At 44.7% G+C, this 26898-nt stretch overlaps 2 protein-coding genes across 8 annotated transcripts in view; one reads left to right on the forward strand and one right to left on the reverse strand.

Moving 5' to 3' along the window:
* The window catches only part of RBKS (ribokinase), a 70929-nt gene extending 54224 nt beyond the window's left edge, over nt 1–16705 (forward strand). For both annotated transcript variants that reach the window (XM_062637044.1, XM_062637043.1), the window contains 2 exons: nt 15620–15813; nt 16429–16705. In XM_062637044.1, the coding sequence (XP_062493028.1) occupies nt 15620–15793 (174 nt within the window). In that variant the 3' untranslated portion in view covers nt 15794–15813; nt 16429–16705. The remainder of the gene's footprint in view (nt 1–15619; nt 15814–16428) is intronic.
* On the reverse strand, nt 16629–25627 carry MRPL33 (mitochondrial ribosomal protein L33). 6 transcript variants are annotated; one of them, XM_062637051.1, is made up of 4 exons: nt 25528–25627; nt 21292–21310; nt 19108–19214; nt 16629–16943 (listed from the first exon to the last, which is right to left on the reverse strand). In XM_062637051.1, exons 1-4 carry the CDS (start codon nt 25604–25606, stop codon nt 16894–16896), a joined length of 255 nt encoding a protein of 84 aa, XP_062493035.1. In that variant the 5' UTR covers nt 25607–25627; the 3' UTR covers nt 16629–16893. The 6 variants fall into 6 exon arrangements, with proteins under 6 accessions (XP_062493035.1, XP_062493036.1, XP_062493037.1 ...); XM_062637052.1 differs by lacking the exon at nt 25528–25627 and adding an exon at nt 23531–23573; XM_062637053.1 differs by lacking the exon at nt 25528–25627 and adding an exon at nt 22187–22214.
* Between the last annotated feature and the right edge of the window lie 1271 nt (nt 25628–26898).

A 26898-nucleotide genomic window follows, 5' to 3' on the forward strand; every position in this document is an offset into this window, starting at 1 on the left:
ATTCCCTGTATCATTTCTCATGATACCAGCATTTTCCCTGTCTGGTTGTGCTTTTGGATACAGAGAGTACACAACCTGCTGAGGGAAGCTGAGGATCTCAGCTTAGGTTGATCTCCTTAGCCTTATAGTCTTTATAAGCCATGCTTATGAACAGGAAACTCATTTGAGACATGATCAAATTCAAAACTTAATCTACTCAGTTATGCCTGAAATTTGACATGAGTGTGTGATTTGTTCCATAGAGTCTTACTCTGTATGACATTCTCAGAGACAGATGATACATACTATTTGTCACAATCATAAATGTTACCACTGTTTTTTCATGTCAGTTCTGCAAAATGAAGGCTCATTGCTAGAATATGAATTTGTCATCAGATGTTTTGTGTTCGAATCCTGCTAAGTTTCCCTCTGATTTCTCATTGCGATATATTACATCTGGCTCTTTTGCTAGGGGAGACAATTAAAAAGGCTGTCTTTAAGCAACTGAGTGCTCACTGTGCAGCTTTGCACTGAACTCTGAAGATGTTACACAATCTTTATTTTAATAAAGCCTCATATAAGTGTATAGCTGTATAATTTTAGATATGTGACAGTATTCAGGCCTGTGCAGTAATTGTGGTCTAAAGAAGGCAGTGTGGTTTAGCAATTTGAACAAAGGACTGAGTAAGAGTTCCAGGGCTCTGCAAAAGACTTGCTGTAAATCCTTGGGAGAGTTACTTGTCCTCTTTGTATCCCAATTCATCTATCCGTAAATTGGAGCTGCTATTAATGTATTGCATGTAAACCATGAGAAGTCTGTTAGAGATCAGAACAGAACCTGGGAGGCCTTTTTCCCAGGCTTGTCATATAACCTCAGGCCAGTTGTGCTTCTTTGGGGGCTTTGCAAACTCATTGAAGTTCTGCTTGAAATTAAGAGGTCTTGTCTGTAAAAATATGGTTTACACTAAAATGCTCTGACTTTGCTGTATCTTCTGGTTTGGAGGAAGCCTGAGCCAGAGGAGTGAAGTGGACACTGAAATAAAGCCTTAGAATATAAATAAATCCAAAACAGTCCTCCTAATAACAGCAATTCTTTGTCTCCTGACTTTGTGGCCTAACGTCTGAAGCTCAAGGGGATATAAATACAACACTCTGTGCAATGACTAATTACTCAAAATTCTGTGCATCAGCAGAAGTGGGACTTGTGGTTGACTCTAATATTATCAAATGCCTTTGCTATTTAATAATCTTGTAGCCGTACATTATTTAGCATGCCGTTTCCACAAAGAGCAGTGATTTTATTTCGGCTATCTCTCAACAAAGTAAAAATGCAGCTGGTAGTAAATGAAGCATTTGGCAGACAATGTGTCTGATGTACAGTTCTCTAACTTGCTAAGAAGAGAAAAATGTTGTTGAGTGTTTAACCTTTTCCTACCCAAGGCTGTAGCAAGGAGTAAAGTGACCACAAAGGGCAAGATTCTATTTTCCTTCTTTTTTTTCTTTCTCTTTTTCTTTTGTTCTTTTTTCTTTTTTCCTTTTTCATTTTTTCTTTTCTTTTTCACTTTTTCTTTTTATTTTTCCTTTTCATATTTTTTGTTTTTCTTTTTCCTTTTCTTCTTCCTTTTCCTTTTCCTTTTCTTTTCCCTTTCCATTTCCTTTTCTTTTCCTTATTTTTTCTTTTTCTTTTCCTTTTCCTTTTTTTTCCCTTTTTTTCTTTTTCTTTCTCTTTTTCTTTTTCTGTTTTTTTTTAATTTTTATTCTTCCTTTTTTTTCTCTTTTTTCTTTTCTCCTTTCTTCTTTCTTCTCTTTTTTCTTTTCTTATCTTCCCTTTCTTCTTCAAGGAAAGGGAAAAAGTTACTATAGGGCAAACAGCTTATCTATCAGTGGGGTTTATTCACACACCAACACAGAGTAATTATGCCCAGAGCTCCCATTAACATCCCACAAACCGACAGCATAATAGCTTCCTTTCTTTAACACACAACCAAAATAGGTTAATAAATAAGTTTAGTTTCAGTCATAGCCCACTTTCTGACTTAGACTTCTGCGTTCCCTCTTTTACAAATATGGAATCCATTGAATTTTGGAACACAAAAACCACGAGGAATAAGTTAATCTTCCAGACACTCCAATCAGCAATCTGCACTGTAAATCTATTTAAAGCTGCGTCTATTATGTTCTGAAGTTCAGCTGAACTGTGAAAGGGCACATGACTGAAATCACTGCATTTGAGTTGACTCACGGTTAAGTGTAGATGGGAATTGTTTGGCTCATCACAAGTTTCTGCTTCTGATTCAGGCCTTCTGAAGACACTTCTGTTTCTGAAGGATTGGCCAGTGGCCGAAGTGTATACAGGTATCCAGCCAGTGATGAGAGGGATTGCATGAGATGCGTCTCTCTGCATCGGCAGTCAGCTGAGAAATGGCAGAGCAAGCCCTCTTTCCTCTTTGAGAGCAGAAAGCTATACTATCCCCACTTCACAGGTAGGAGAAATGGAACAAAAAATGTTAGCGATTAGGTGCTCTGAAACACCAGCTAAAAATACCCTCTCCAAGTTCCATGGCGAGTTGGGGTCATGCAGCCAAAAAATGACCCATGCTACTCTCTTTACTTCTAGACAGCATTATCATGGAAGGAAACACTGTTTATCTGCCTAGTAACTGTCTATTTTAATCTGTTAAGAACAAACAATGTAAACAAAATGAGCAAACAGAAGCAGGCTTGCACAGAACAATTTGCAGCCTTGTTTTCCAGTGGAAGATTCCACAGACCACCCAGGCTTTGCTCTAGTCCTTTTCTCAACCACGGAGCATCTAATTAAATCCCTTTCCATTCCTGACTCTTAAGTGGAAGAGAGCCTACAGTCCTGTACAGTTTCTTTCCAGATGGAAATGCATAATTTAACAGATAGAGCTGACAGGGAGAAGTGGGCCCAAAGCAGTATTAGCATTTGCCACAAATTGGATTAAATTACAAGGGGGTACTTAATGAAGATGTAGAATAAAAAGAAGATTAAAACCAATATTTAGATATTTTAAAGCCCCTTCTAAGATTACAGAGTGCCAGGCAACAAAACTTCATCATAAATCTGAGTTTCTGTCCCAGTTGCTTTAGTGATACCAAGAACTGTTTGGTTTGGGCTACACACCATCCATATCAGTTCATGATGTTTTGTCCCATTGTGTCCTACATCTTTGTTCTGTATACTTGTTTACGTAAGTTGCTAAGCACTTTACATTATTTACTACCTCTGTACTCACAACACTCACAATACAAGGTAAAGTGCTATTCTTACCACTGCTTTGCAGATGAGGAACAAAAGTGCACAGGGACCGGCTTGCCAGTGGCAAGTGAACCTGCTTCCCTTGATAAAACCATAACTTCTTCTCTGTACTTCTCTTGAACCAGAGTTAGGACTGGAGGAAAAATTTTGTCAGGGTATCAGCTGTCTCATTTTTAGAGCTGGACATCATTGTAGATGTCCATGTGAATGAAAAAGTGCATAGTAATGCAGAGTTGCTTTGCATTGGATGCTTCTTGAAGAGGCTGTAAGGGATTTGTGGAGATACACTACAAGGACACATGCTTTGGCTGCACTATTGTCATAATGAGAAATATTCCGGTTCAGAAGTTAACCCATTTGATTGGCCTGGACAGAAAGAAGTAGGGATGCTGGTAGCATTTATGCACCAACTGAATTGTTTTGTTTGGGGACAGAACGAGTGAAGAATCCAGCATCCAACATCTGGACCTGAGATTATATTCTGATAAGGTCTAGGGAAGCTAAAATCAGAAATATCTTCAAGCTGTCTTTGTGCCATCTCAATTCTGGGATGCTTTAGTAAATGAAACACTGGTAAAATTTATACAGGTTGAGTGCAGAGTAGGACATGCCCTTTTATTGCTTCTCTTGGGCTAGCTGTGGTTTGCAACATAAATCAAAATCGTTGCAGTGGAACATGCTGCATCCCTTTTCTTGATTTGCTCTTCTCCCCCTGTCTTTACAACGAAGCCAGCACATGGTCTCCTCCAAGAGGATGTTCAGTCCTGCTATGTGGCTCACCCTGTGCTTGGAGCAGACACTGGGCCTCCAAAGCATGCATACAAGACAGTGTCGGTTGTAATGGTGTATAGCACTCAGGGATATCTGAGCTGCACAAAGGATGGAGAGGAAGGAAGACCAACTGTGTGCAGCCATCCTTTCTAATTAAATTCCTGCAGTTAAAAATAGCTAGTGGAAGCTGGCGCTTCTGGCACATCCAGAGCGTCACCTTCCCAAGCATCTTTTTCTGGCCTGAGCCGTAGGAAGCTGCAAATGTGATCTGCTGTGTAATAGTGCAGCATATTCCTGGCCAAACTCCTCAGTATTTTTTACCTCTTGTGTTTATGGTTAGCTTACGCATGTCTTATGCCTCCTTTTCTTCTTTAAAGCTAGTTTCTGCAGAACCAGGTATCATCCTGGCTGTTGTGGAATGTAAGCTAGTCTGCTCAATCTGTTCACGAGTTCTGGCTACGGTGAGAGAGAAGGCAAGCCTGGCCCCAGAGCCCCTTGCCTGCTTAGTTACCCAATTGCAGTAATGTTGATAATGAACTAAGACCTGATTTCCCCCAGCAGAGATTACATTGCCCATTCTGGTCACTACAGAAACCAGAAAGGTTTGTGCTGGATCGGTGATATTGCATAATTAGGTTTTCAAAAGAACAAGAACAGAGAAATGAGAATAGTGGGGAAATCAGGCTTCTTGCTTTTGCAAATTCTAACCACAGAAAATGCCAGAAGTTTTATTTCTTATAAAGAGTAAAGGACTGAAATCTTTAGTAGCCTGTCCCAAGGACAGAATATGTTTTACAGCTTAAGCTAGACTAATGGAAGGAAGCTAAAGCTGTAAGTTTTGGTGACTGATGACAGTAACTTATAGAAATGTCTTTAATAGAGAGTTTACAGTTGAGTGTAATGATTTTGTCACTTTTCTCAGGGTTTTATGTCTGTGTGTGTAGAGATAGACATACAGGTATAAAACCAGCTCTTCTAGAACAACTCCACTGTAGAAAACCAAATTCTGGCAACAATATTTACTTATAGCAATGGCTATAAGTCATATTGCTTTTATTCCTTTCAAAGCACAAATAGACACAGAAATTCTTCACTATGAGAGTAGTGAGGCACTGGCACAGGTTGCCCAGAGAAGCTGTGGCTGCCCCATCCCTGGCAATATTCAAGGCCAGGTTGGACACAGGGGCTTGGAGCAAGCTGCTCTAGTGGAAGGTGTCCCTGCCCGTGGCAGGAGGGTTGGAACTGGATGAGCTTTAAGGTCCCTTCCAACCCAAACCATTCTGTGATTCTAGAAATACAGGGAAAAGGTAAGGAAAGTCTTATGCCTCATAGCTGCTGTCTGTGATTTTGTTACTGAAATCATTAAGTATGCAGTAAGTATGTTCGTTGTAAAGATCCATTTCACAGGGAATCCCACAGAGAATGCCTTTTGGTGCTTGCAGTGCCTTGGTGGTCACCTACTGCTGGAAACCATGACTGAGGTGTGGGAACTCTGTTTTCTGCACATCTGCCCCACCACAGGTTAAGGACAGCAGAATGGGTGGGTTACAGAGAACAATACTCTAGAGGAGAGCAGCAGTTCTGGCTCATAGGTCACATCTGGCTGAACCTAGAGAGAGGAGATACAGCTCGAGTACTCATCGAAAAGTTTAGACAAACTCAGTAGGAAGAAGAATGCAGGGAGCTGGCAAGAGGACAACGCTAAAGTGAGCTCAGACAAAAAAAAAACAACTCCTGAAGTCTGGTGGTTTCTTTTTTCCCTCCAGGATATGTAGTTCTGAGGTAGGCAGGAGCAGTGGCCAGCCAACAAAGCCTAGTTACTTTTGAAAGAGGCACTCGAGCATATGGAGCTTTCGTGCAAAAAAAGAATGGCTTTTTGATCAATTCCAGGCGAGATGGCAGTTGTGTCATTCTGAGTGCATCTCATCAGATTAGATGGGATCACTAAGAGTCTTTTGGCATTTTCAGTCAGAGAGAAAAAAAAAAACCATGTGTGGTTAGTGAAATTGCCCAGCAAAGAGGTTTTTCCCTTCTGACTTGGCTGTTAGACTATGGGGTCCTGAAGCCCTGATGTGACACAGTCATGACAATTTGGCCAGTTCTGTCCTGGTTGGGGAGCTCATTGGCTCATTGTCTGGAAGGGAAACCTACTGCCAGTATTTGCAGAGTACTATCAGCGTAACATGATGTATTCTGGGCTGGGCTTCAGCTGTAGTTTCATATGTTCATTACATGAAATTTGTGAATTAACACCTAAGCATGAGCTTTGTTAGGAAGAAATTACAAGTTGGCATGAGCGTGACATGAATAATGAAGGGAATGGAGTACTTCTCAAGGAAGTGAGATAAGTGAAGCTTTTGATTAGGGTAGGAGACTAGCTGTGTGTTGTTGAGGCTTGATAAACCAGTTTGAGAAGTACAAATCAACCTTCTGAGCAGCTGATACATTTAGTGACAAACTTCAACCACAACTGATTCTGTGCAAGCTCAAGCTTTGGGAAAGGTAGCTAGAGCTCCTGTAGCATGTTCAGCTGCAATCTTGTTTCTGTTAGTGGCGATATCTACGTGCTCCCCTGTTGTTGACCCATCTTGGTGTATAAGTTGTTCTTTTTGCAAGAGTGCCACTGGAGAGTTTTGTATTGAGCTGAAGTGTGATGAGAGTTCTCCAGTACTGTGTTTTGTATGTCATAAGTTTTCTATATGTGCTCCAGCAAAAAAAAAAACAACCAAGTGTGGAGGGTTTCCTCTGCTGACTTTGAGTTTCTCTGTGAGGAATTAACTCTCAGATCAGATGAAAGGAGGTCACAGAACATAGATGTGAAATGGGGGAAGAATCATGTACCAAGGCAAAAGCTAACTGAAGGATATGGAACTGTTGGAACAAGTCCAGAGAAGGGCCACGAGGATGATCAGGGGACTGGAGCACCTCCCATATGAAGACAGGGTGAGGAAGTTGGGGCTGTTCAGGCTGGAGAAGAGAAGCTGCGTGGAGACCTCATAGCAGCCTTCCAGTATCTGAAAGGGGCCTATAGGGGTGCTGAGGAGGGACTCTTCATTAGAGACCGTAGTGATAGGACGAGGGGTAACGGGTTACAACTTAAACAGGGGAAGTTTAGATTGGATATAAAGAGGAAATTCTTTCCTGTTAGGGTGGTGAGGCACTGGAATAGGTTACCCGGGGAGGTTGTGAATGCTCCATCCCTGGCAGTGTTCAAGACCAGGTTGGACGAGGCCTTGGGTGATATGATTTAGCATAAGGTGTCCCTGCCCATGGCAGGGGGGTTGGAACTTGATGATCTTAAGGTCCTTTCCAACCCTAACTATTCTATGATTCTATGATTTACACAGACTTGTATCCTAAATTGAAATATTCCTTGACAAAATATCACTCTGGTAGCATAGGAATCTGAGTAGCGGCGAATTGTTTGGTTGATGGGAATTTCACAGGTTCAGCAGCATGGATCTATTGTTTTCCAAACAGCGTGTAGAGTTCCTGGTTCAGTGCTCTTACTCCATTGTGTAAGAAAGACATAAATTTGTCACCTCTCATTAATGCTGTCTGGAGTTGAAAGGAGTTTATATGAGCATCAGCACACTGAATTGTTTCGATGATTCAGAAAACAGCGTTCCCTGTGGGTGAATACTTTGTTGGCTTTCTGGGGTTAGTCTGTAACACGCAATAACTTTCTTCCCTGGTGCTGAGTGGCGTACTGGAATATTATTACCTGGCAGAAGGAAGCTCTCCCATGCTCCCTCCCAGATTTCTTCACTGTGCACTAAGAGAAAGCCATCACCTCGCAGCCACCTTGCAGTACTTTTCTTGCAAACAGCAAGGTGGGAGCTCCTCTGTTCTGATCCCGACTGAGAATGCAGCAGAAACATGGCACCTCGTGGAGGTCCACTTAGTAGTTTTGTACACATCAGTTTTGGGGCTCCCAAGCTGTGCCTCATTTTCAAAGGATGGGTAGCCGGTGTGACCCACATTGAAGTCCTTGCAAGATCAGGAGCTCTGGATTGAGCCCACAGATGTCTCAAAGTGGGTGTTCTTAACATCCTTGATCTAAAGTTGGGTTCATTTCCTGTCCTCTGAAATGGGAGCGCTATTACCTGCCTTCAAAACAGATGCTGTACAGGGGTCTTGGAATGTGAAGCAGGACTGTGTGCTATTGCCAGATCTCTAGATACTTTCAGCTGTGCTTTTTAGATGACATACAAATTAAAAACTGCAGAGTTGTGAATGCTGTATGTTTTGTTTCCAACGTTCACCACAAACCAGATAACTTTATAGGGGAATTCATGCATCTGTAATGCTTGTCACTGATCGTTTTAGAAACAGTGAATAACTTAATGTAGTAGGATGTTTCAGAAAGGAAAGAAAATGCATGCAGGAGGCCTTGTATCGAGATTAATCTCTCAGGAATGCAGGGGGTTAACGGTCATGCTGATTAATCACTGTTAATGAACCATCAGGAAATCTGTCAGGAAGTGGGTAAAAATTCCTGACAGCTGATGTGAAGCATTTTGCGGTGCACTTTGGTTTTGATGTTTCCCAACTGATAGTCTGCAGTGGGTGTAGTTGAGTTACCTCTAAGTTCTCAAGACATGTGAAGGACCAGAGGACATGCTGCCCTCATTCAGCTTGAGTAAGTGAGCAAGAAATTTTCCCCTTGCATGGCTATGCAAGTATGACGATGCAATATAAATGCAAGGAAGTCAGGGATTGCTCCTTCCCACAGCTTCCCAGAACACAGCCTGGAAAAGAGACAGAAAGGAAGCGTGATCGTTCCCTCACTCCTCCAGTCCAAGCCCACAGGGTGGAGGGGGAAGAGTGGAACAGGCAGCTCTCCCTGTGCGAGTGAGAAGCCAGAGTATTATGTCTTGGATACACAACTGAGTTAATGAATTGCCTGGTGTTGACCGAGGGTGAGGTTTCACAGTTGGCTTAGGCTGATCCAAGATCATGCTGCTGCTGAAAGGAGTGTTTCTAACCTTTCTCTCCTTTGCACTGGACTAGCTATTGCGGTAATACAGCAGCTTGCTGATCTGCGTGTTTCTTGGTCAGTGTTGGCTGGCTTAGCCTTCAGAAGGATCAGAGACCTGATCTGCTTCACTGCTTGACCTCACGAGCGCTAGTTCTGATGTAGAGGAGGGTGTGGGAACATGAGACAAGGAGAAAAACATGAGCGAGGACTGAGCCTTTCAGCCATAACATAACCATGGATTGGCTTAAGCCTATTACGAAACTGCAGTCTGAATCACTTAGTTAAGAGCGTATTGTCAACCTACAGGGAATGCAAATTAAAACGTGTTAGCTTACACCTCCTGCCGTTGTCAAACAGTGGCCAAATACAGCCATTCTGCACGTGGCTAGGAGGAAGGAGCATGTGGTGAGGCAGCAGCACAACAGCACCCCAGGACTTGGTCTGGAGCATGCAGACCACATCACGCAGCGGCAATGTGTTTTGAGGAAGACAGAGGGGAAGGAGAAAGGAGGAGACAAGCACTACTGCCTTGGATTCTCTCTCTGTATTGTCTTTCAGCTTAAGGTAACATGTTCTAGCTTGTCCTTGTGGCAAGACTGCAGAAACACTCAGTTACCAGAGCACAGATAAAGCATAGTAATGCAGCTGTGGATCCAGACCCCAAAGGTCTGGAGCACAGTGTGCAGAGTGCTTCTCTGAGCATTTCTCCTTTATCTTCAACCCAAGTAGCTTTGCAGTGCTCTCTAGTCTGCACCAAAAGCCTAACTTAGACTTAGGAAGGTGAGCCCTGTTTATTTGTTCCAAGTTTACTTGGGTTTTATTGCAAAATTTGGTAGTTCCATGTTAAGGACTTTTTATCATTTCTTTCTGTCTCAGAATTCCATGCACAGATATAGGAATAACAGTGCTAGTGGGAAATCTCTTTGTAATTTTCAGCTATTTCATGTTTTAGAAGTTTGTGACCTCTAAAGGTCTGCTCTTGTGAGCACAACCATGCACAGCCCACCACCAGTGTCTGCAGACACCAAGAGTAGTGCAGGAGAAGAGAGGCAGTGCTCCCGGCTCCAGAGCAGAGGTTTCCCCACAGGCCATGGTGCAGCCCATGGTGAGGCAGGCTCTGCCCCTGCAGCCCCTGGAGGTGCACGGTGGAGCAGATCTCCACCTGCATCCCATGGAGGTCCCCACACTGGAGCACGGGATGCCTGAAGGAGGCTGTGACCCTGTGGGAAGCCCATCCTGGAGCAGGCTCCTGGCAGGAGCTGTGGCTTATGCAGACAGGAGCCCACACTGGAGCAGGGGAAGAGTGTGAGGGATCCTCCCCTGGGGAGGAAGGAGCAGCAGGGGCAGTATGTGATGAACTGACCACAATCCCATTCCCTGTGTCATCCTGCACCACTTGGGGGGAGGATGTAGTGAAACTGGGAGTAAAGTTAAGCCTGGGAAGAAGGAAGGGATGGGGGGGAAGTTGTTTTTAAGGTTTGGTTTGGTTTCTCACTATCCTTGTCTGATTTGATTGGTAATTAATTAAACTTATTTCCCCAAGTCAAGTCTATTTTGCCCATGATGGTGATCGGTGAGTGATCTCTCCCTGTGCTTATTTTGACCCATGAGCTTTTCCTTGTATCTTCTCTGCCAGCTGAGGAGGGCAGGGATAGAGCAGCTTTGGTGGGCACCTGGACTGCAGCCAGGGTGAACCCACCACACAGTTACCAAGGGATATTTCACTCCCTGAGTATTTTAGCTGAAATTATCTCTTAGCTGAGACATAGACCCTCATGGCACAGGAGTGTCCAAGTATGTCCTGAGGGCTGGAAACATTTCACCGGTTCCATTAGTAACCTTTCATCAACCCACAAGCTGGGGATTGTTGTAGGGAGACCTAGGCTTTCCTTGCTTACAAGGAATGGATGTGAGCATCTTCACTGGTAGCTATTTTTGTGTTACATGGGGCTAATTTGTAGTTCGGGTACAGAGTAGGCAAGAGAACAGCAAGGAATGTTGAGCAGATGTGACACAAAGCGATAACATCCTCAGCATAATCCAGTATCACATGGTTGTGGAGTGCTATAAATACAACAGGAATTCTCCAAGGCCCAATTCCTTCAGCACAGTTGGGCATCTCTGTCTTGCCATGCATTTAGACTACACTATATCAGTGTAATCCTCAGGCTTCATTCATTTTTGCACTGCTATGAGTGCTCTTATGAGACTAGAAGCATCATTGCAAGCAATATCATTGATTCTACATTATAATGCAGTTTTTGACAGCTTTTGGATTGATGTTTTGATTTATTCACTAGACGAAGCATTTATCGTTACAGGCATGCCTAACGTTTCTCTTGTACTACTATACAACACATCATTCCTTGGGAACATGCTCTTACAATGTATTTAATGGAGTGAATCCATGTAATACACAGAGTGCACATAGGGAATGGCTTTAAACCAAAAGAAGGTAGATTTAGGATAGGTATTAGGAAGAAGTTCTTCCCTGTGAGGGTGCTGAGGTGCTGGCACAGGGTGCCCAGAGCAGCTGTGGCTGCCCCATCCCTGGCAGTGTTCAAGGCCAGGTTGGACACAGGGGCTCGGAGCAACCTGCTCTAGTGGAAGGGGTCCCTGCCTGTGGCAGGAGGGTTGGAACTGGATGAGCTTTAAGTTCTCTTCCAACCCAAACCATTCTATGATTCTATGTGACTTCTTGAAAGAGCAGCTGAGGAAGGTTTTCTGTGGTTCAGCAATAACACGATGAGCCAGAGCCCCCTCCTGTTCTTACATGGTTGGCATCACTCTTGCCCAAGAGGACAGGCAGGGAGGGCAAAGCCTGAGCAAGAGGCTGCCCTGGAACAAAGCAGCTGTAAACGCTGTGAACTGTGCTTTTGGCCTCGTGGCCTCCGATTTTTCGGGTGAACAAGATACCTTATTGTATAAGTGAAATGCATCCTATTATTCCACGCATGACTGGTTGAAAAATGCTTTCGTTGCCGGAAAGTCTGTTGAACAATATAGTTTCCACTTACAAAGCACTTTCCTTAAAAAGCTTCTCAGGGCAGCATTGTATAAAAATAGTTCTACTAAAGTTGTGAACCAGCTTCTGACAAATCAGGACTAACAAAAGCTAAGGTATAAATAGAAGGGTTTTCATGGGTTTTCTCTTCTCTAGAGGCACAGAATCTCAATCGGTGCTGGATTGTAACACACAAAAATGCCCTTTTCCAGACAAACAGGAAAACAAGGGCCTTCCAGACTAGTGGCACAGAGTATAAATAGGTTTTCAAAACTGTAAATCTTAGTCAAAACCATAACATTCACATTTTAGAGCGAGCCACACCATATCAGGCCTTATTTTTTTGATCTAGTTTTCTATTTTATTTCATACAAACGAGCGTTAGGGAAAGGTTAAACAAGTTCAGTTTTTATACTTATGGAAGGAATTGTCTCCAGGCACTCACAGAGATGAAGATTATCTCAAAATCTGCAATGGATTTAGAATTCCTGGAAAAGAAATGCTGAAGAATGTAAAATATTACATATCCTGTGTTTATATTTTGTCAGTGGGCAGAATAAATGCACCTTAGTGGTCATTTTCATAATTCATTATTTTTGCAAAGGAGTTGTTTGTTGTTGCAGGGTTGGTTTTTTTTTGCTTACAGAAGACTTTGAAACAGGTAAATGTAAAATCAGTATTTGCTAATCCAGAGTCTGGATGATCTTGATTTTACTCCGAGCCGGTTCCTCCTTCTGTTCTGCACTGACCTTTTCTGAAGCTACCAAACCCAATGTAGCTTAATCCACAATACCAAAGAGGGAAGGTCTATTTCTGTAAGCTGAAAATAGTTTTTACTGCAGTTAACCTTGCAGCTGAATCAGTTCTGCTATTGCTTTTTAAGGCATGTTTGGCCAGTCATGTCTGCATGGACCAGAAGTGAGGTTGAACAGGGCATCTGCATCATCACCCTGATGCATGCCGCTGTTTGCACTGCAGTAGCTATACTGAAAACACCCCACATACAAAACATTTACTGACCAGCAACTGAACATATGACACCCTTGGGGTCTGCGGTAGCTGAGCTTTAGAGATACCAACTCCTTCAGTCTATGTATGGGAAGTAAGGATTTCAGCAAAAGTTTCTGGGCATCAAATCCTTCTGTATATTGTCCCAGTCATTCCATAATCCTTTCTATCTAGGGGGCCTTATTCCATTCTGCATGGAGATCTGCTCTTCACCCCTTTTCCACCTTTGTAGTCCCCTCATGTTGTCCAGCCTCTCCAAAAGGGAGATCTACAGCTGCCTCACAATGTCAGTGCATCACCCACAAGTGGAGAGGCACAGTAACATTGCAAGGAGAATCACTTACGTTTTCTCTTGCCATGATCCGTGCTAAGACCTGGGAGATGTGCAGTTAGTCTTTTCTTGCTCCAGTAGCAAACAGTGCAGCAAATATTTGGGGCAGTATTTAGTTACCTCCATTTAAAAAGATGAGAAAGCCAGTATTCTGCTCGATGCTGCTTGTGAGTAATAGTTTTTGCTATTTGACACCTGATATTCTGAGCATTCTGCATGAAAATAGTATTTGGCCACTTCCATTACCCAGTGATCATGGCATGAGAAATATTTGATGTAAAAATGAGTTCTTCCTGCTACAGCTACAGCATAACAGATCTGAAATTCTACTTGTCTGTAACAGCAGCGCCAAAATAGCTTTAATAATTAATCATGCACTGATTAGATTATAAACTCACGAGATGGGCCAGGGATTCTTGTATTATGCATCAGACAAAGGGCACTGGCAATGCTTAACTAGCACTCACGGGCTCCTGCTCCACCTGCCTTTGTGGGAGCACTCTGGAAACCAGGAGAGAGACAAAGGCCCAGTAGAAGTTGATAAAAGCCTTCGATTGCCCATGGTATGTTCAGGAATACAGAACTGTTGAAACAGGTGCTGCCCGCCGGGGGTACAGCTTCCCTGTTAACTTCTGCCTTGCCAGATGCCGCTCTCCATCGTGTACCACTGGGAAGGCAATGGGAGACAGAGTCCAAACACCAGGCTAAGTGAGAGTTAAGCAGGGAGTCTCCCATCTGGGAACGCCAATGCAAACAGCTGCTGTGGAAGGGCTGGACAAAGAGAGCCAAGGCACGGTGTGGGCGCCTGTATCCTGTGCTTACCCTTGTAGGGTCCCCTTGCATTGCCACACTGCTCTGCCCTGCCTGTCAGCTGCTTGTAACGTTACGGACAGATTTCTGTGGAAGCGGTGGGATTGTAGCTGGAATGATCTTACATGCAGCTCATTTTATGGGAAGTAGGAGTTTAACACTGAGAACCACTAGAACTCAGAGCTGGAAAACTACTTCCTAACATTAACTTCCAGTTACAAACTTTGCTCAGCTATCTTAACTAACTTTTTCCAGGCCCTTTGCTCTTGTCCCATGACTCTTGGGGCCTATTTATCACAACTCCAGGGGCAAATCCCCTGAGGGGGGATAGTCCATATGCTGGGTTTTGAATGCAGAAGATATTACCAGTGCATTCAGTGTAATGCTTTTCCTGATAAAAAGTATGATTTCAAAAAGGGGACCTTAGAACCAGTTTTATGATATCAACAAGAATTGCTATTAGTCTGGCCTTAGAGATCAAGGCAGTTTTAGGGGAGGAGGGGGCAGGGACCCTGTGGAATGAAATGAGCAAATCTAGTTAAAAATGAATCATTTTGCCAGTTGTTGGGGACTTCACAGAGCAGTCAACATCACAAAACAGCAGTTACTGTTCAAAAGCACTTGTGAGGCAAACAGTTGTCACTCTCTGCTGATCAGAGCAGCACCAGGTGGTACCTCAGAGCAAGGCAGGGCATGGTGTCCTCCCTGTTTGCCCAGGGATCATCATGCAGGGTGGGCAGAGCATGGGACAGCTCTGCTGGGAGATGTGGCCCAGGGATGGATAGCTGGAAAGGGCCATAGCTGCCAGGAGAACCTGCCTTCTACTCATACAGCAAATCATCACAGGTGCCAAAGCTTGCCCCAGGAGTAAGAGTGGGTTATGTGAGATACACAGCACAGACCTTCATGAGTGGGACCTTTATAATAAGCAGCAGCCAAGTTCTAGAGGCATCCAAATGTATCTTTCTGCAACCAGGAATTTACAGATGCCACAAGCCACGTGGCTTCTTTTTTTTTCCCCTTTTCTCTGTCCCTTCTACCACTGACCTTTATGAAAAACAGAAGTTAAAGGAGAGAAAAATAACTTTAATGAAACATTCAGGTTGAGAAATCAAAATTGGACACTCCAACAACAGGAAGTTTCAAAAGCAGTGTTTAGAACAGCACGTTGCTGAACTGTGGCACACTTGCTTTTCTTTATGCTTTCAGTCATATTATAGCGTGTACCTTGACTCAACAGCTGGGCACAAAGACAGGATCGTGGTTTGGATAGTACAGTCGTATCGACAGTTTAACACAGCAGAATTTCCTGGGCATAGAAAAGTGAATAGTACTCAACCCCCAAACAGTTTCCTGGCTCCTGCAACCCGTGCTGCAACTTTTGTCTTTCCAGTAAATGTGTCTGAATTGTTTCCCTCTCTGAGGTTACTAAAACTTGTCATTTTATTCCAGGGAGCTGGAGACAGTTTTGTGGGAGCACTGGCCTTCTACCTGGCTTACTATCCCAAGTTACCCATGGAGGAAATGGTCAGGAATTCTAATTACGTCGCATCAGTGAGCGTCCAGGCAGCAGGGGCACAATCTTCATATCCTTATAGAAAGGACCTGCCCCAGAACCTCTTCTAACTGACATTGCTTAGCTCAAGGTACCAATTTTATCTTATCGCAGACAACATTAGTCTCCTGACTGCTGAGGTTCTTCTCTGCCACCTGGAAAGACCAGGAAAGCCTTTTTGCTTCTTACCTGAGGAATCCTGTTCATTGCTGCTCTAGAGTAGTAAGACAGGGTGGGCACATGGGGTCTTCTGAACACAGCACAGCAGCAGGTCTCTCTAGCCCCACACACAACCACGGGGCTAATGCTCACATGAAGCAGAGCATTAGCTTTGAGACTACAGCGTCAGTCCTGGGCTGCAGACACCTAGGCCAGCACTTGGCTCCTTCCCCATCTGCTCCCATGTGCTCTGCCAGGCTGGGGAAGGTCCCTCAGACTGGAAAGAGGATGAGTGTGCTACTAAGGTAGACTTTGAAAAACATTTCTAGCACTATTAGCTAAGAGGTGAGCTACTTAAAGAAGAAAAACTTGCAAAACTATCACAGAACTACACTGTCTGCTTTCCTCATGCCGGACAAACACGCAGGAGAGAAAACTCCATCCTGCTTACCTGACTGACAATAACCTAGCCCTTACAGCCGTGGTCACAGCTTCTCCAAAAGCTCATCTCAATTCACCGGGTTCCCACTGTTTATTTCTTTCCTAGGAAGGTGCTGGTGCAGAACTTCCCCTCCAAGGAATGACCAGTTCGTGGTCACTGCTGTTGAAGCTGTGGCTGGTAGGTTAGAAAAACTCGCAATCCTGCCATTGAATTCCTGCTGTGGAAAATGTTAATTTTTATTGCCGTATAAAACAATAGCTCCTTTGAAGATTACAACCTCTTTCACAATGGAAAACACAATGGGATTTGCTATTTAATTTTTTTTTAATTGAGTACTGTAAAAATAACTCAAAAGATAAATAAATGTTACTCTGATGATCTATGTCCAGACATTAAGAATTTTCTCTCTCTACATTGTTTTATTCACAATGGCCTTCAAATCACAGGAGACGGTGATCCCAGTTCATTTCCTCTCTTTTCAGCCCATGTTGCTGGATTTCTGAATCAGTATTCACCCCATCCTCCCCCCAGACCATCTCTCTTCTCACATAAATCAACTCCGGTCATTGTTCAGAGAGAGCGGATTTTTCTCTTCTCTGTGAAGAGGACACGTTGTTTTGCTAGAGGGGAAAAAAAGACTCTGTTAAGAAGCCTGAAGTGTTAAAATGCAATCCAACGAGCCTATGTCCCTTTCTCATGGCTGTCTTCGCTGCTTAAATGAGCGTGGAGCAACCAACTGGTGCAGTGCTGCTGCTAACCAGGTCTTGAAGGGTTTAGTAGTGCTTTCACTTTACCACATGTAATTTTTAGTTCCTAAGAGGTCCATTTTACCTCTATGGAAATAAGTATCAAGATTTGAGTGCCTGAAAACATTCAACAGCTGCTCTGTGTGACTATTCTGAGTCACAGCTGCTCAGTGTAGGGACAAAAATAGGTTCTTATTGCTTTCTACTATTCTTCAACTTCAAAGCCCGAACAACTACAGATGATGAGCTGGATCTAGGTGGTCTCATGGACTGACTGAAACCTTAACTAAGTGTCCTGTGGATCCATGAGAGAGGCACAAACTGACCCTGCCTCCAATGCCTGATGCACATGCTGGCAAAGTCAGTTCAGCTGCAGGTTCAGCATAGTCAATGCATTACTTTAAAAAAGCCCCAAAAATAAATGAAAGCAAAGCTTTACAATGACATACGAACGGCACCGCTGTTCCGACTGAACTGCATTATATGAATTCCTGTGAAAGCTACACAATAACAAAATCTCTTCTTCGACATAAAAGTTTCATTTTAAGAAATAGTGCAACTTAGTAACACATTCTGTTGCTGCAGTTAGGAGGTAGTGAAACTTGGGCACCACTGCCACTACTTCACTAAAAAGCTTCATTCTGCAGAGGTCCCAGGTTTCTGAGAAGTACAAAACATAAGGTGAAAATGCATGCCAAGTGAAAATGCTTCCTAACATATTCCTGATGTGAGCTGGTATCTAGACTCGGATTTACTTCCCTTCACACATGCAGCACTTTCTCACATCAATTTCTCACTTGTGTTCTACTACCGGCTACAAAGATCAGAGCTTTTTTTCTTAATTACTTCCAATTTCGTACTTCAACAACCTACTACATGTTCCACAACAGAAGCGCTGCTTAGCCCGAGCTCTCCTACTCTTCGCATTCCCTGCAGCTTGAGAAGCTTCTAGAAGATCACTTTGCACAATGTCTCAATGCAGTAATTTCAACTTTTCTTAGTCAACAAAATAATCCCAGTGATCTCCAATTCCCCTTCTGTACGGAATTCAGAAGGGGAGCCACAACCTCTGTCAGCGTGAGTCCTCCAATGAGAGCATACTGCTTCTGTGGCGGCTCCTCTCACCTGCCATGAACCTCCTGTACTGTCAGAGCTCAGTGTGAAAAGGTCAGTCAGATAACAAGAACATAATCAAAAAATAAGCTTGAAAAACATAACTACTGGCCATGCATTATGTCATCTACTTAGAGCTGCTTAATACACTTCTCTGTTCTAGAGATTTAAGTAAGCCTTTCTCGCATTAACTCCGTCATGCTATTTCTAGCATGCTCTGGTTTAGGTTCTAAGTTTCCCCAAATTAAGCTTTTTAATAGTAACTACAGACTGATTTCTCCCTCAGAAACTTAAGCTCTCAGCCATCTTTCAGAAAGCTGGGTGAGCAAAAGGCAGCTTGGCAAGTGCTATAACCCCTCAACAAATAGGATTCTTAAACTGAGAAAATCTACAAAGTCCAGAGGAACATAGAAGAACCCACAAACTGTCACGTGGACAGCAGTATCATCTGTGGAGAAGGACGAACTTGTGTTTATTTCTTCAAAAGAAAAAGTCTATTATGTAAGTGATGGTTAAAATTTATTGTCTAGAGCACCCATGGGAGCATAAAGGAGCATTTCTATTGAGGCGTACTTCGTGGCTGCTTGTTGGAGGTAGCACAGTCTATCAAACCACACAAAGAAACAGAATGAAAGAACTCCTGTGTTACTTTGCTTTGCCACTGACATGTGGCATGGCTGTCATCAAAGCTCTGATGTGTCAGGCAAGTCATTACTTTGTTTCACTGCCACGATCTGTAATGAGGGTAAAGTTTACTTCCCACTGGAATGTCATAAAGAACAGCAACCATACAGTCATCCCAGTATGAAACATCTTATGACATATTCTGCTTAGATGGGAAGAATCCTGTTACATTCAATCCTTTTGCCCCACACAGTCCAAGAAGCTTATACAGAGCAGGCAGACTTCTTCCCCCAGCTCTTACCAATGGGATCGTACTTGTACAGGACCAGTTTCTCCTGCAGCCGGAGTCTCCTGACGTTGAAACAGTAGCCTGTCTCGGCCGCACTTTTCATCCTCACCAGGATGTATCTAAAGTCACAAGGAATGTCTTTGTGTCAGTGCACCAACACACAGCAACGGCCTGCCCCGTCTGCCAGGGCATGGACAAGCTTTCAGCATAAACAACTTGGCAGAGTCACGTAAGATATTTCAATTTCATGGCTGTTCTGGAGAGGAGTGTCAGTATTATATGCTAAACTTACAACAGACAAAGAGCCCACTATAACCCGTAAGATCCAGCATCAAGTTTAAGTAACTCGTGAACAGAATACAAGACCAGAAAGAAGTAGCTCCTCCACAAAGCAGTGAAGAGAGAAAGGGAAAGAAAGGGAACAGAAAAGAAGGAACGAGAAGGAAAAGAAAAACTGAAAAAAAAGGAAAGTAAAAGAAGGAGGAAAAAAAAGGAAAAGAAAAATGAATCAGCATACACTTGAGTCATTGTAACTTAAAGAGAACAGCGACAGAGGAAGGATGATGGTAGTTGAAGATGTTTGGGCTATAGATGACACTGCATCACAGAATATCACTTCCACAGGCAGAGAAGAACCTGAGCAGATAGGATGCAACAAGTGGCATGCAAAAGGAGAAGCAGAACACATCAGCATGGCACATCCCACTACAGATACAGGGCTTTAATCCAGCACCAGGAAGCCCCTTCCCCACTGGAGGGCTCTTGGTCTGTGGGGCTGACTGGCAGCAGCTGCAGTGTCCCTGGAACAGGACAAGTCAGGAGACTGAGGAGACACCATACCTCCAGCCTGGAAGCATGCCCAGATCTGCACAACTTCCCAGACATGGGGCAGCTTCTGCAGTTTCAAAAGAAAGGTCAAACCCTGTAACCAGCCTGCAAATTGTGTCCTTCTCTTGCACTGCAATGTAAAGGTGGATACATCTCTGCACGTAAGCATTCAATTAATTTCCCTGGATTTTCCTGCTTCTAACACAAAATTGTATTGTCAAAATTAACCTTGCAGAGACATCCATTCTTCCCCACTTGTGCAGCTCTGACCAATGTACTTCCTTGAGCTCTCCCATTTTAGCTCTGCAATCTAAGTCACTCTAGAGATCAAAATAAACAGAATGCTGGATTCCTGGAGACCAACTGACAAAGGACAGTGTAGGGATTATCCCCAATTATTATCCTCTCCTGTACAGTACTGTAGCAACAGTAACCACACAGACTATTTCCCCTGTATCTCACCCACTTCCTCAGACCCTCTGTGTGGTTTCTCCTTTCAGTGGTATCCGTACAACCAGGCCTTAAAATTCTTGTGCACCACAGATTTGAGGCCAAGCCTTTTTCTGAACAATACACACCTTATTCAAAAACCCTAATTTTATAGGTAATATAAGGAGATAACATATTCCTGAAGTATAGATGGGACTATGCAAAGAACAGAGAAATGAAGACCAGGGGGAAAACAGAAAAGGGAGTGGGGGAAATCAGTACATTACCATGAAAAACACCATTTTTAAAAGCTGTTTTTCCACCTCACAGAAACATCCTGCTTTACTGTTGTTTGTTTCCACAAATAACAGATAACAGTAAAACACAGAGACATCCTGAGCTGGAGTACAGAGCAAACCAAGACGCCCAGAGCACTGCCTGCACCCCATCCGCTCACACACAGACACACAAACATGCTATAGCTGGGAAGTGTCCTGCACTCTGCCCATGGGAAAGGTTCACGGCACCTGTCCAAAGACCCACAGGGTACCCCAGCTTGCCCTCCTCAACTAAAACAAATGTAAGGTCAACAAGAGGAAGGTCATGGGGAAAATTTACAGCCTCTCTTTAATCACACAGCACAGACGTGTGTTTCCCCTGTGCAGGGTGCTTTGGATATTACAGCTCTGCAAAATGCAACAGCCTATAGGGCAAAACCCGCCTTTGCTGCAATTCCAGAACCTGAGGGAGATTTATACCATTCTGCACTTACCTGTGAAAAGACACACATGCAGAAGGACCAAGAGGATGCAGCTAGACTTAAGGACTGCAGTCCTCTCGGGTACATTACAAAACGCTAGAGATACCTAATATTATGTGAAGTCACTTGAAGATACAGGGTAGTAACAGAAATCAAAAGCTGACGAGGAAAACACTTACTTAGATTTGCTCTTGGCCACTGGTTTTTTGCAGCACAAAGAAGAGGAAGAAGAATAAAAAAGAAAAAGTTATTTTATCTTGTTTCCTCTGTATGCAACATATAAAGATTAAGAGTTTTCCACTGCCTGCCTTTGCCATAGCCCCAGACAGGTTGTGAAAGAGCTTTGCTGTCACCAAAACCTTGCACTCTTCCACCCGTCTACGTGCCCACAGTTGCCTGCTCCGTCTTCCACCACCACTACCTCTGCGGTGCGCAGATGCTGCAGCCTGCAGATGCTTTAGGTGCTGGATATGAACTCACTATGGGGACATGCATAGGGCAGGTATGACATAAACAACTCTGCCACTGAGAGCTGCAGCCCCACTCCCTGCTTGCTTACACCTGCTCTGCCTCCTGTCACAGTGCAGTGGTTCATGTGGCCGCACGGTGAACCGGGCCAGAGCTGTTCTCGGATAACAGTGACCTTCTCGGAAGGTTGTGTTTTGTTCCCCTGATCTAACCCGCCACATAGCACGAAACAGGCAAAATTACCTATTTCTGTCAGCAAACTGAACCTAAGGCAATCATAAATCTACGGCGTAAACAATAAACACCCCCCCACCAACAAAGGCTGATCTATATTCCATCCACGCAGGTCTTGCTTAGGCCATCACTACCTTCTGCCCAGCCTCCCTCGGCACCGTTCCTCCACCACAGCCCAACCTCCTCCAGACACCAGGCGGGCACATCCACCCCTCCCTCCCCCCCGCCACTTCCCATTTCTCCACTCAGGCGCTGGAGCTTCCCAACCTCCCCACTGAGGGCTCACAAGTTCCGCTTCCCCCGGCTCCCCACCTCGGCTCCCCCCCCAGGGGCCCACCCGCGGTCCCGCTCCGCTGCCCCCGCGCCACTCACAGGCCGCTACCGTTACAAACATCGCGCCGGCCGCACGCCCTCCGCTGCCACCGACAGTTCCGGGCCGCCCGGGGAAGCGGTTCCGGGGCGCAGGGCGGAGGCGGGGCGGGGCGCGGTGCCCGTTAGCGCCCGGAGGTGGGGGCCGGGAGGGTCCGCGGCGCGGCCTGGGTCCGGGAGGGCACTCGGGAGGCAGCGCCTGAGGTGCGGGGCGGCCGCCATGGGGGCCCAGCCCCACAGAACAGTCCCAGGATGGTCTGGGTTGGAAGGGACCAGCTCCAACCCTCTGCCACAGGCAGGGACACCTTCCACTGGAGCAGGGTGCTCCAAACCCCTGTGTCCAACCTGGCCTTGAGCACTGCCAGGGATGGGGCAGCCACAGCTTCTCTGGGCACCCTGTGCCAGCACCTCAGCACCCTCACAGGGAAGAACCTCTTCCTCTTACGCAATCTAAACCTACCCTTCTTTAGTTTAAAGCCCCTTGTCCTGTCACTACACGCCCTTGTAAAAAGCCCCTCTCCAGACTTCTTGTCAGCCCCTTTAGGCACTGGCGCTGCTGAGGGCTCCCCATATGGAGCCTTTTCTTTTCCAGGCTGAACAAGCCCAGCCCTCTCGTCTGCATAGCAAAGGTGCTCCAGCCCTCTGAGCATCTTCATGGCCTCCTCTGGCCTCACATGAGCAGCATCCCTCTTGTGCTGAGGACCCCAGCACTGCACACAATGCTCCAAGTGAGGTCTCACGAGAGCAGAGTAGAGGGGCAGGATCACCTCCTTCGACCTGCTGGTCACGCTGCTTTTGACACAGCCCAGGACACGGTTGGTTTCTGGGCTGTGATTGCACCCTGCCAGGTCATTTTGAGCTTCTTGTCAGGCAACACCCCCAAGCCTTTCTTCTTGGGGCTGCTCTCAATCCATTCTGTCACCCTTCAGCACATCTGCTAACCCCCACCTGTCTTTGTTCCCTGTTGTGTGAAAAGGGGGTACTACTGCGCTATCAAGTGTCTGAGGCATTAGGAAACTAAACCTATCAGTGTTATGAGAGACTGTGCAAAACCCATGGGCAGGGAGGCTCAAGGGGGCACCCAGGCAAGTTTTGATGTTCTTCTGAGCAGTTAGGAGAAGAACTGTAAGCTGTTACCCTCTAAAGGATAACAGCTCTGTGGCTTACTTCCCCCTCTCCCACCCATTGGGTACACCGTTAATGATGGAGTTCAAGTCCTTGACTATTTAGCGATTACTAAGGCAATGACAATTTCAGCCTGACGTATTTAGGTGGAAAGCAAGACTTGGGATGTTTAATAACATGCAGTTAATTTGATATTCTGTGGCATAAACTCAAGTGGCTGACCCTGTAAAAGACTGGAGCAAGACAACATCTCAAGGAAAGCCACGCGGCTCCTGTCAAGTGTTCACTTGATATATTGCTCTTTGTTTCAATCCAGGCATTTCCAAATGCTTCCTCTTAATGATACATCGGCTCAGTCTTTACTATTTGGCCTTCAGAAGTATAAATCTAGTAGTTACATAATCTGCCCGTGAATACCAGAGTGAGAACTTGAAAACAGTCAGGATGATAGAATGTGAGTGCTGTAAGACTTCTTCTCTTTGATCTGCGTTACTGCCTCAGTCAGTGAACAGACTGAAATGGAATGGGATTGCCAACCTCCTGGCTTCACTGCCAGGAATATAAATCAACATTAAAGATGATTTTCAAATGAAATAGCAAGTTAAACATTTGTACAAACACATCATCAAATAGAGGTTATACTGCCTCTTTTTAAACCTCTTGCCTGCTGGCAAAAAGGAAACTGTTCCAGTGACATTTTCTCTGCTCTGCTGTGACAAGGGCTGCATAAATATAGACACCGTGGATTAGAATAGACTTCAGCAATCTTCGGCTTCCTTTCTAGCAGCCTCTTCTGCAGGCAGTTTTCCATAGCTATGGGTGAAAACCAGGGAGGCTGAAACTGGTGCGTATGGCAAGGTGGTGACAGCGTGGCACGCCCCTCATGGCTGCAGTCATAGCTAACCTTGGGGACAAGGCATCCTGGCTGGAGGAAAGGAGGGAGAGTCAGGATTTCTAACCATGACTGTGATACAGATTTGCTGTGTGGGCTAGGATAAGTCGTGTACTTTGGGATCTTCGGTGGCATGTGCAATGCAAATGCACATTTTTCCTTCAACTTTGCCTAAAGAAAGCAAGGAGTGTGATGAACTGTAATGCCAGCCTAGATAATTCTGGTGCTTGCTGAGAGAGAAGTCACTTATGTCTCCAGTGGAGAAGCTGCTGGTGCCAAACCAATCAGTGTCACTCAGAATCAAACATAGGGTGGGTTTTAATTCAGCTAGAAAAACAACAATTTGTCACGTTGTACCCTAACTTATTCTTTCCATTTTTATGCTTTACATTCTAGGCTGAGCCCTCTTTTACCTCCAGGAAGTGAGGAGATGGCTGCTCCTTGCCAAGACAGTGCGGTCAGGTTGCTGGCACACACTGGGCAGGCAAAGGCGCTTGTGCCGAAGGTTGGCAGGAGTGATGCTTCTTCAAGTGCGTGTGGCACTTCAAATCAGTCATCACTTGAGAAAGTCACAGGAAAGGAGAGCGGGGCAGCAGATGAGATGTTTGCAAGGTAAATATCCTCTTGGCACTCTGTTTTCTACATGAGTTACTGTCAATTAACACATACAGAACCCAGTGCTGGAAACAAGAGAATAACACACTAAAGCCTGGGAAAAGCTCCACGTGTCCTTCCTGGTTTCCCACAAAAAAACAGGCAAACAGCTAACTAAGCCAAAAATGCACACAGCTCGGTGGACGTAGTTTTAAAACAGCCAGGCTGTTTTCTCCTCTCCCCTTGCTTTCCCTTTCTCATCGTGTTACAACTTAGTAGAGTTCGTGCTGTCCACAGTGTTAAACAAACACTCACGGGCACATCACTCATCCCACATAGCAGGTGGATTTTTACATTCTTTCTGCATATCTGAATCCATTATCCCAAGAGGGCTCAGAAGAAAGTGGGCATTAGCTTAATGCAGCTCTGAAAGAGGTACTGTCCAGGTCAGGAGAGCAGGAATGATGGAAGGAGCTAAATCACTTTGAGCCAGTGACCAAATCCATTTCAGCTGCTGGCCTGTTTGAAGTGAGCTGGTGATGGCCTTTAGCCCAGTTCATAGGGTGTCCATGGCACGGTGTCAATGTATTTGTTGGCAGCCTTGTTAGAAAAGGCAGAAAAGCAATGGGCTTGGATGGTTCCCTTCTCACCTCCGGTGCTTAGTTCTCTTCGATCAGATATGGGGAACTTTGGTGGTGTAGGTTAGGGCATGGCTCCATTCTCAGAGCTTTACCTGTTCCCTGCTTATTCCCTTCCAAAGCTCCTGTCTCCGGCTCTGTTCTCAGCGCTCCTTTCTCCAGCACTGGCGTCATTCATATGTAAAGGGGGAGGAACAAAGACAGCACTCACCTGTTTTCTTGTGTGATTTTTCAATACTCGTTTCCCAATCCAAACGTCCAAAGTAACAACATCCTTTCAAACCGCCCCCTCTTGAAATGCCACAGTAGTCAAACAGCTGCAAATCAAAACACCTTGTAAACAAGTGACTGCAATCCCGTGGGATGCCTGAGGGCTTGGGCACGTCTCAGAGTGATTATAGTTCCTGCTATACAAATTGGAGTCCATGTAGCGCACTTTGTGCCAACTCTGAGCTCTTGCCTTTTATTTTTAGTCCTGTTTGTCGAGGGGTTCTCATGGTAAAAAGAATGACGTTCGGCATCAGTGACACACAGATAAAATTAGATGGTAGCCGGAAGTGATAGTACAACTAATCCTCCCCACTGACACTTTTTCCCCAGCATTTGGGATCCTGTGGGTCTCAAGGACAGCTTTTCTCTGGGTGAATATCACTTCCCATCAGCAGGCAGCTGAAAAATTGGACTTGCATGGGACATATGTGCAAAAAAATGAGTGTCATTGTCATTGCTTATGCCAACAGCTGGGACCATATGGGACACTAAAGGCAGCATTGTCTACATGTGTAAAACTGATTGAAAGTTGTTTTTAGCAAGCTTCTAAACCTTCTTCCATTTTGGGGCAACAAAACAAGGCTTTTGCCTTCTATGCATGGACTTCTGTACACAGAGCAGCTTAAGTCATCTGCAGGGCTCAGTCCTAAGACTTTTTAGTCCCGCAGAAGTAAGTCACCCACGCTGATACTGAAGACATTATTCCTTTCTTTGGAAGAAGCTGCCTGGGGGAGGATGGGGTAGAAGGTGCGTTAGATTTCATCTCTAAAGCAGATATCTCAGGAGAACAGGAGCAGTTGTCATTTGTTTTGGCTTGTCCCCACTCTCCCCCTCAACCCCCCTAAAATCTGGATTGCTTTCATTTTTGCTACAGTGTAAAACATGAATATAAGGAGCTAGCTGGTCAGCAAATGCTCTCTATTGCTGAGAAACATGGAATCCAACCAGGCAGCGTACTGAGTGCACTATCAAAGGAAGGGGGGATTGGTTGCCATGTAGCATAAAGGGATTTAGCTGTGGTACTGTGGCAAAGAAAGAGTGTATCAAAATCAAAGCTGTGAACCTGTAAGGTCAGTTATCTTTAACCAGAGTAAATAAAGGAAAAGGGAGAGAATAATTATGTCAGAATAAATATGAGAACATGGTGTGACACAGATAGGGGATGGAATTTTTTCCTCCTATTGGAGAACAGCTCA

Source organism: Pezoporus occidentalis, unplaced genomic scaffold (genome assembly GCF_034315485.1).
Source record: "Pezoporus occidentalis ecotype Australia unplaced genomic scaffold, CSIRO_AGI_Poc_V1 ctg50, whole genome shotgun sequence".
Lineage (NCBI taxonomy): Eukaryota > Metazoa > Chordata > Aves > Psittaciformes > Psittacidae > Pezoporus > Pezoporus occidentalis.